We start from the raw sequence: 10,000 nt of genomic DNA, 5'->3' as shown, positions 1-10,000 counted from the left end.
CATCACAACCATCACCATCACCACCACCATCATCACCACCACCATCACCACCACCATCATCACCACCACCATCACCACCACCATCATCACAACCATCACCATCACCACCATCATCATCATCACCATCACCACCATCATCATCACCACCACCATCACCATCACCAATACTACCATCACCACCACCACCATCACCACCACCACCACCATATCACAACCACCATCACCAACACCACCATCACGACCACCATCATCACCACCACTACAATCACTACCATCACCATCACTACCAACACAATCACTACCATCACCATCACCACCACCACAATCACCATCACCATCACCACCAATACCACCACCACCACAATCACCATGACCACCAACACAATCACTACCATCACCACCAACACCACCACAATCACCACCATCACCATCACCACCACCACCATCACCACCATTATCACCATCACCACCACCAACACCAAACCCCAGTCAGAAAGTGACCTTGATGGTGGTGATGGTAATGGTAGTATTGGTGGTGTTTGTGGTGATGGTAGTATTGGTGGTGGTGGTGGTGGTGGTGATGGTGTTGGTGTTGGTGATAGTTGTGGTATGATGATGGTGGTGATGGTGTTGGTGGTAGTGGTGATGATGATCATGATGATGATGATGATGACGATGATGATGATGATTTGTATTTGTATTTCTTTTTATCACAACAGATTTCTCTGTGTGAAATTCGGGCTGCTCTCCCCAGGGACAGCGCGTCGCTACACTACAGCGCCACCCCCTTTTTCTTTTCTTTTTTTTCCTGCGTGCAGTTTTATTTCTTTTTCGAATCGAAGTGGATTTTTCAACAGAATTTTGCCAGGAACAACCCCTTCATTGCCGTGGGTCTTTTACTTTTTATGATGATGGTGGTGGTGGTGGTGGTGATGATGATAATGATGGTGGCGGTGGTAGTGGTGGTGGTGGTGATGATGGTGATGATGATGGTAACGACAACAACGACTACTACTACTACTACGACTACTACGACGACGACGACGACGACGATGATGATGATGATGATGATGATGGTCACCTGTGTCGTCACCCGCATTGACGTCATCGAAGCCAGCGCGTGAGGCGTTGACCAGTCGCCATTCCCCGCTGCTGGAGTCACCGGCGTCCTGCTCCAGACCGCACAACCTCCCGTCCTCGAAGTCACAGCGGTAGTGGTTGGAGCCTGGGGCAGTCGCGAAGTTGGTGGAGGATAACAAAAATGAAGAAAAAGAAAAGAAAAGAAAAGAAAAGCAACTTGATTAAATTAATCACCCATTCTGTCGAAATATGTCAGGTTGACAGGCTGGTAGGTAGGTGAGTCTAGTGCAGGGATTGAAGGTGGTTTTTGTTTGTTTTTTTTTTGTTTTTTTTCGTTTCTTTTTTGTTTTTTTTCTTTTTTTTTTCTTTGTTGTTGTTGTTGTTGTTGTTGTGTGTAAAATTCGGGCTGCTCTCCCCAGAGATGTTATGTGATGTTATGTAGTGTTATGTTATGTTGTTCTCACACACACACACACACACACACACACACACACACACACACACACACACACACACACACACACACACACACACACACACACACAAACGGTAGTAGTAGCTGAAGCCTACCCAGCCACACAAAGTTGGGGGTGGGGGAGTGGGGGTGGGGGAAAAGAGAGAGAAAAGAAAACAACTTTATTAATAATAATCACCCATTCTGACGAATTAGAGGAACAAGAAGAAGCAGAAGCTGGCTTTTTTTACCTGAACACGCAGTCTCATCCTCGGCAGTGTCACAGTCGATGACTGTGTTGCACTTCAAGGCGTTCGGAAGGCAGTTCCAGACCCCGCTTGTGTTGCAGGAGAACTCCCCGCTGCCACACCCTGCAGCATCATCATCATCATCATCATCATCGTCGTCGTCGTCGTCGTCATCATCATCATCGTCGTCGTCGTCATCATCATCGTCGTCGTCGTCGTCATCGTCGTCGTCGTTGTTATCGTCATCGTTGTTGTTGTCATCGAAAAACAACAAAACACCACCATCACCACCACCACCAAAAAATAAAAACAAAAAAAAAACCACCACCACCACCCAAAAAAAAAAAAAAAAAAAAACCACCACCACCACCACCCCAAAAAAACCCACCTCCACCACCACCCAAAAAAACAACAAACATCACCACCATAACTACCCCAAAAAGAAAACAACAAAAAAAACCACCACCACCACCCCAAAAAAGCAACTAAAAACACCACCACCACCAAAAACAAAAAAAACACCACCACCACCACCCGAAAAAAAAAACAAAAAAAAACCACCACCACCCCAAAAAACAAAAACAACAACAACAAAACACACCACCACCCGAAAAAAAAACAACAACAACAAAACACATCTCCACCCCCAACCCCCCACCAAGCCAGCCAGCTCTTACCGTGCGAGGCGCAGGTCCCTGGCAAGAGCAGCATGTCGTCCACAGAGGCCAGTCGATCGTCGTAGGCGGAGAAGACGATGTCGAAGTGGTCGGCGTCCAGGTCAAACTGACCCAGGAGCCATCGGTCAGGGCCCTCCAGCTGCTGGCGATGCCAGACTGTGGTCCAGTTTCCGGGCTGGCTCAGCCTGGTGGGACGGTTGTACTGTGTTGTACTGTACTGTACTGTACTGTACTGTGTTGTGTTGTGTTGTGTTGTGTTGTGTTGTGTTGTGTTGTGTTGTGTTGTGTTGTGTTGTGTTGTGTTGTTGTACTGTACTGTACTGTACTGTACTGTGTTGTGTTGTGTTGTGTTGTGTTGTGTTGTGTTGTGTTGTGTTGTGTTGTGTTGTGTTGTGTTGTGTTGTGTTGTGTTGTACTTTGGATTCATGAGCATCCTCCCCCCCCCCACCCCACCACCACCCTCCCCCCATCCCCCAGCTGGATGACAACGATGGTCATCATCGATCTCGATGGACACACCACTGTACTGTACTGTACTGTACTGTACTGTACTGTACTGTACTGTACTGTGTTGTGTTGTGTTGTACTGTACTGTACTGTACTGTACTGTACTGTGTTGTGTCGTGTTGTGTTGTACTGTACTGTACTGTGTTGTGTCGTGTTGTGTTGTACTGTACTGCACTGTACTGTACTGTGTTGTGTTGTGTTGTACTGTACTGTACTGCTTTGTATAGTGTTGTACTGTACTGTACTGCATTGTGTTGTATTGTATTGTGTTGTACTGTACTGTACTGTATTGTGTTGTGTTGTACTGTACTGTACTGTACTGTGTTGTGTTGTGTTGTACTGTACTGTACTGTACTGCATTGTGTTGTATTGTGTTGTGTTGTGTTGTATTGTACTGTACTGTACTGTACTGTACTGTACTGTGTTGTGTTGTATTGTACTGTACTGTACTGTACTGTATTGTGTTGTGTTGTGTTGTGTTGTGTTGTGTTGTACTGTACTGTACTGTACTGTACTGTATTGTACTGTACTGTGTTGTGTTGTGTTGTGTTGTGTTGTACTGTACTGTACTGTACTGTACTGTACTGTATTGTGTTGTATTGTGTTGTGTTGTATTGTGTTGTACTGTACTGTACTGTGTTGTGTTGTGTTGTGTTGTGTTGTGTTGTACTGTACTGTGTTGTGTTGTATTGTACTGTACTGTATTGTGTTGTGTTGTGTTGTGTTGTGTTGTATTGTACTGTACTGTGTTGTGTTGTATTGTACTGTACTGTACTGTGTTGTGTTGTGTTGTGTTGTGTTGTGTTGTGTTGTACTGTACTGTACTGTACTGTGTTGTGTTGTGTTGTGTTGTATTGTACTGTACTGTGTTGTGTTGTATTGTACTGTACTGTATTGTGTTGTGTTGTATTGTGTTGTGTTGTACTGTACTGTATTGTGTTGTGTTGTGTTGTGTTGTATTGTACTGTACTGTACTGTACTGTACTGTACTGTACTGTGTTGTATTGTGTTGTGTTGTATTGTACTGTACTGTACTGTACTGTACTGTGTTGTGTTGTGTTGTGTTGTGTTGTACTGTACTGTACTGTACTGTACTGTACTGTACTGTACTGTGTTGCATTGTGTTGTGTTGTATTGTACTGTACTGTATGCCATGCCGTGGTCCAGTTCCCGGGTTGGCTCAACCTGGTGGGACGGTTGTACTGTACTGTACTGTACTGTGTTGTGTTGTATTGTACTGTACTGTACTGTACTGTACTGTACTGTACTGTGTTGTGTTGTATTGTACTGTATTGTACTGTACTGTACTGTACTGTGTTGTGTTGTGTTGTACTGTATTGTACTGTACTGTATGCCATGCTGTGGTCCAGTTCCCGGGTTGGCTCAGCTTGGTGGAACGGTTGTACTGTACTGTACTGTACTGTATTGTATTGTATTGTGTTGTGTTGTATTGTGGTTTGTTGTGTTGTGTTGTGTCGTGTTGTATTGTGTTGCATTGTATTGTGTTGTGTTGAATTGTGTTGTATTGTGTTGTGTTGTATTGTATTGTATTGCGTTGTGTTGTGTCGTGTTGTATTGTATTGTATCTTTTTTGTGTTGTGTTGTATTGTGTAGTATTGTATTGTGTATTATTGTATTCTGTTGTGTTGTATTGTGTTGCGTTGTGTTGCATTGTGTAGTATTGTATTGTGTAGTATTGTATTGTGTTGTGTTGTATTGTGTTGCGTTGTGTTGTATTGTATTGTACTGCATTGCTTTGCATTGCATTATATTGCATTGCTTAGCATATTATTGTATTGTATTGTATTGTATTGCATTGCCTTGCATTGTATTGTATTGTTGTGTGTTGTGTTGTATTGTATTACTCCTTTTGTCACAACAGATTTTTTGTGTGTGTTGTATTGTGTTGTGTTGTGTTGCGTTGTATTGTATTGTATTGTATTGTGTTGTATTGTATTATTTCTTTTGTCACAACAAGATTTTTTTTTCTCTGTGTGAAATTCGGGCTGCTCTTGACACCTTTTTCTTTGCCATCAGCACATGCTCACAAGAAGGGCTTATTGTTTTTTGTTGCTTATATATATATATAATAATCCTTCATGCGTTCATAAGATTTGAAGTTTCATTGTTGTTTTTTTTCGATTGGCACATGTTCACAAGAAGGGCTTAGAGTTTTTTTGTTGTTGTTTTTAAACTATTTTTTATATAGATACTTTGTAATCCTCCATGCTTTGATATGATTTGAAGTTTTATTGAATTTGAGCGAGCTTACAAGTACCCATGTGTGTGTGTGTGTGTGTGTGTGTGTGTGTGTGTGTGTGTGTGTGGTGTGTGTGTGTGTGTGTGTGTGTGTGTGTGTGTGTGTAATATTTCAATTCCTACTGTAATATTTCATTTATATTGTAAAAATATAGACCAATCAAAACCGCACACGCACACACACACACACACACACACACACACACACACACACACCCCACACCACCACCACAGACACACATAACATCCGCTCACCACCACCCACCCCCACCCCCACCCCCCCACACACACACACACACACACACACACACACACACACATCAAAGCATCAACCCAACAAACCCACCCCCCTACCTGTGCACGGAGACTGCCATGCCCTGCTGGGCCCAGCCCCTCATGTGGTAGCGGAAGCGGTAGCAGTGCGGGGAGTCCAGGTCAATGCGCGGCGTGTGGATGTTCTTCCCGCGGAAGGCCCCCAGCTGGAACATGCCTGGAGAGCGGAAAAGCGGGGTGGGGTGGGGTGAGTGGGGTGGGCGTGTGGATTGGGAGGTTGACGGGTGGTTCAGGAAGACGGGGAAGGGTTGGTTGGGTTGTGGGGATGAGGGGGTGGGTGTGTGTGAGGGGGTTGGGGATGGTGGTGAAGAGGGTTATGCAGTGTTGGGGTGGGAGGGGTGGGGGGTAGGTTTGGTGGGGTGGGGTGGGGGAAGGTTGGAGAAGCGGAGACAGACAGACAGAGAGAGAGAGAGAGAGAGAGAGAGAGAGAGAGAGAGAGAGAGAGAGAGGAGACAGATGGTTCATTCATGTAGGCCGCAGCCCCTTTGAAGGGGAATACACGGTTAAAAGAAAAAAAATACTGACTGAAGTCATACATTCAAAAGTCTTCATGATGTAACACAATTATACACTTCTCCTTTTGAAGTGCTTTATACAGATATAGAGCGAACTCCTTGACAGTCTTTTCATTGAGAGCGAGCGAGCGAGCGAGAGAGAGAGAGAGGAAACAAAACGAATTTTTATTTCAAGAGGGTAGTGGAGTAAGCATAGATGCTTTTTTACATTCAGCCTAGAGAGAGAGAGAGAGAGAGAGAGAGAGAGAGAGAGAGAGAGAGAGAGAGACAGAGACAGAGACAGAGAGACAAAGAGAGACGGAGACAGAGACAGAGGGACAGAGAGAGAGATAGAGAGAGGAGATTTTGTTGTTGTTTTTTTAAAAGCAGTCAGTCACATTTAGTTCTTCATTAATATGTCAACTTGTCTGCTGCAGTCTTATCATGACGAGTGGGAATATTCGGGTGGGGGGTGGGGGGTCGGGGATTGGGTGGTGATTGTGATGGTGGTGATGGTGGTTGTTGTGGTGTGGTGATGGTGGTGATAGTGGTGATGGTGGTGGTTGTGGTGTGGTGGTGGTGGTGATGGTGGTGATGGTGGTTAATGTGGTGTGGTGGTGGTGGTGATGGTGGTTGTTGTGGTGTGGTGGTGGTGGTGATGGTGGTGATGGTGGTTAATGTGGTGTGGTGGTGGTGGTGATGGTGGTTGTTGTGGTGTGGTGATGGTGGTGATGGTGGTTGTTGTGGTGTGGTGGTGGTGGTGATGGTGGTGATGGTGGCTGTTGTGGTGTGGTGGTAGTGGTGATGGTGGTTGTTGTGGTGATGATGGTGATGGTGGTTGTTGTGGTGTGGTGGTGGTGATGGTGATTGTTGTGGTGTGGTGGTGGTGTGGTGGTGGTGATGGTGGTTGTTGTGGTGGTGTGGTGGTGGTGATGGTGGTTGTTGTGGTGTGGTGGTAGTGGTGATGGTGGTGATGGTGGATGTTGTGGTGTGGTGGTAGTGGTGATGGTGGTTGTTGTGGTGTGGTGATGGTGGTGATGGTGGTTGTTGTGGTGATGGTGGTGATAGTGGTTGTTGTGCTGGTGGTGGTGATGGTGGCTGTTGTGGTGGTGATGGTGGTTGTTGTGGTGTGGTGGTAGTGGTGATGGTGGTGATGGTGGTGGTTGTAGTGTGGTGGTAGTGGTGATGGTGGTGGTGGTGGTTGTGGTGTGGTGGTAGTGGTGATGGTGGTGGTGGTGGTGATGGCGGTGATGGTGGCTGTTGTGGTGTGATGGTAGTGGTGTGGTGGTGATGGTGGTTGTGGTGATGGTGGTTGTGGTGTGGTGGTGATGGTGGCTGTCGTGGTGTGGTGGTAGTGGTGATGGTGATGGTGGTGGTGATGGTGGCTGTTGTGGTGTGGTGGTAGTGGTGATGGTGGTGGTGGTGGTGATGGTGGCTGTTGTGGTGTGGTGGTGATGGTGGCTGTTGTGGTGTGGTGGTGGTGGTGGTGATGGTGGTGATGGTGGTTGTGGTGTGGTGGTGATGGTGGCTGTTGTGGTGTGGTGGTAGTGGTGATGGTGGCTGTTGTGGTGTGGTGGTGATGGTGGCTGTTGTGGTGTGGTGGTAGTGGTGATGGTGGCTGTTGTGGTGTGGTGGTGGTGGTGGTGGAGTCTCGCCCGATCCCTCAGGTCAACAGATGTGCAGGCCTTACCAGCCTGTGCCCGAACCTCCATTCATCATCATGTTGTAATAATTATACGCAGGCCAGAAAGCCATCTCCGCTCCATTTTAATTAAGATCCCGAAATGTACGTCCGCATTCAGTGGGTTATGGAAAGAAGAAGATATGCGTGCACATTCCCGGAAATGGAGCATGGATGCCTACATGGCGGAGGGCGGGGAGGGGTGGAAGCGGGAGTGCGCATAAAAGCCTACTCGTTCATTTGAGTAAACGTGGGGGTTGAAGTCCATGAACGCAGAAGGAGACGAAGAAAAAGAAGAAGAACAAGAACAAGAATGAAGAAAGAAGAAGAACAACAACAACAAGAAGACAAACAAAAAAATGAAGAAAGGACAAGAACAAAAACAAGAACAAGAAGAACAAGAACAAGCAGTAAAAAAAATAAAAAAAAAAAAAAAAAAGGCCGAAAGAGCCTGCAGGAATCTGCTGACACCAAACTGACCTGGGTACCTGCCGAAGGTGTGGTCGAACAAAGGGTAGCTGTTGGCAGTCAGAGCCTCTGTCACTGTCAGCCAGTGACTCCGGTAGCCGCACAGGTAAGGGTCCTCAAAGGTACAGTTGGCCGAGATATCTGCAGACAGCGGTCACCACACCAACCCCACCCCAAACAAAACAATATGAATGACTGAAGGAAGGGAGGAAGGAAGGAAGGAAGGAAAGAATGAACTAACAGTTTGAACTCGATAACTAGCTAAATACATAAATAAGTGGATCAATAAATGAGTGAAGGATGGAATGAATGAATGAATGAATGAATGAATGAAATCAGTAAATAAATAGATAGATAGATAGATAGATAGATAGATAGCACACACACACACACACACACACACACACACGGACATGATATGAGGCAATTAACAAAACGCGAGAAGAAGAAGGAGTTGGAGAAGGAAGAGGAGGAGGAAGAACAATTTGCAGGAGGAGATGGCTGAAAAAAAAGTGGTGAAATGGGGGAGAAGGATCAGAAGAGGAGGAAAAACAGGAGGGGGAGGAGGAGGAGGAAGATGAGGAGGGCGTGTAGGAGAAGGAGGAAGACGAAGAGGAGGAGGAGAAGAAGGAAGATGAGGAAAAGGAAGAAGAAGATGAAGAGAAAGAGGAGTAAGATGACAAAGAGGAGGAGAAGGAAGATGAGGAACAGGAAGAAGAAGAGGAGGACAAAGAGGACAAAGAGAAGGAGAAGGAAGATGGTGAACAGGAAAGGAGGAGACAGAGGAGGAAGAGGACAAAGAGGAGGAGAAGGAAGATGAGGAACAAGAAAGCAGGAGAAAGAGGAGGAAGAGGACAAAGAGGAGAAGGAAGATGAGGAACAGGAAGAAGAAGAGGAGAAAGAGGACAAAGAGAAGGAGAAGGAAGATGAGGAACAGGAAAGGAGGAGAAAGAGGAGGAAGAGGACAAAGAGGAGGAGAAGGAAGATGAGGAACAGGAAGAAGAGGAGGAGAAAGAGGACAAAGAGAAGGAGAAGGAAGATGAGGAACAGGAAAGGAGGAGAAAGAGGAGGAAGAGGACAAAGAGGAGGAGAAGGAAGATGAGGAACAGGAAGAAGAGGAGGAGAAAGAGGACAAAGAGAAGGAGAAGGAAGATGAGGAACAGGAAAGGAGGAGAAAGAGGAGGAAGAGGACAAAGAGGAGGAGAAGGAAGATGAGGAACAGGAAGAAGAAGAGGAGAAAGAGGACAAAGAGGAGGAGAAGGAAGATGAGGAACAGGAAGAAGAAGAAGAGGAGAAAGAGGACAAAGAGAAGGAGAGGGAAGACAAGGAACGGGAAGAAGAGGATGAGGAGAAAGAGCACAAAGAGAAGGAGAAGGAAGATGAGGAACAGGAAAGGAGGAGAAAGAGGAGGAGAAGGAAGATGAGGAACAGGAAGAAGAAGAGGAGAAAGAGGACAAAGAGAAGGAGAAGGAAGATGAGGAACAGGAAAGGAGGAGAAAGAGGAGAAAGAGGACAAAGAGAAGGAGAAGGAAGATGAGGAACAGGAAAGGAGGAGAAAGAGGAGGAAGAGGACAAAGAGGAGTAGAAGGAAGATGAGGAAGAGGAAGAAGAAGAGGAGAAAGAGGACAAAGAGGAGGAGAAGGAAGATGAGGAACAGGAAGAAGAGGATGAGGAGAAAGAGGACAAAGAGGAGGAGAAGGAAGATGAGGAACAGGAATAAGAGGAGAAAGAGGAGGAAGGGGACAAAGAGGAGGAGAAGGAAGACAAGGAACAGGAAAAGAGGAGAAAGAGGAGGAAGA

The 10,000-nt window shown here is 46.0% G+C and overlaps 1 protein-coding gene across 9 annotated transcripts in view; it reads right to left on the bottom strand.

Annotated features, from left to right (window-relative positions):
- The window catches only part of LOC143291233 (uncharacterized), a 188,471-nt gene that overhangs the window by 14,364 nt on the left and 164,107 nt on the right, over positions 1–10,000 (bottom strand). For all 9 annotated transcript variants that reach the window (XM_076601015.1, XM_076601011.1, XM_076601012.1 and 6 more), the window contains 5 exons: positions 8,214–8,342; positions 5,580–5,715; positions 2,460–2,644; positions 1,786–1,905; positions 1,082–1,225 (listed from right to left, as the gene is read on the bottom strand). In XM_076601015.1, coding sequence (XP_076457130.1) covers positions 1,082–1,225; positions 1,786–1,905; positions 2,460–2,644; positions 5,580–5,715; positions 8,214–8,342 — 714 coding nt within the window. The remainder of the gene's footprint in view (positions 1–1,081; positions 1,226–1,785; positions 1,906–2,459; positions 2,645–5,579; positions 5,716–8,213; positions 8,343–10,000) is intronic.

Source organism: Babylonia areolata, chromosome 16 (genome assembly GCF_041734735.1).
Source record: "Babylonia areolata isolate BAREFJ2019XMU chromosome 16, ASM4173473v1, whole genome shotgun sequence".
Classification (NCBI taxonomy): Eukaryota; Metazoa; Mollusca; class Gastropoda; order Neogastropoda; family Buccinidae; genus Babylonia; species Babylonia areolata.
The sequence above is the reverse complement of the archived record's forward strand: the minus strand, read 5'-3'. Positions and strand labels throughout refer to the sequence as shown.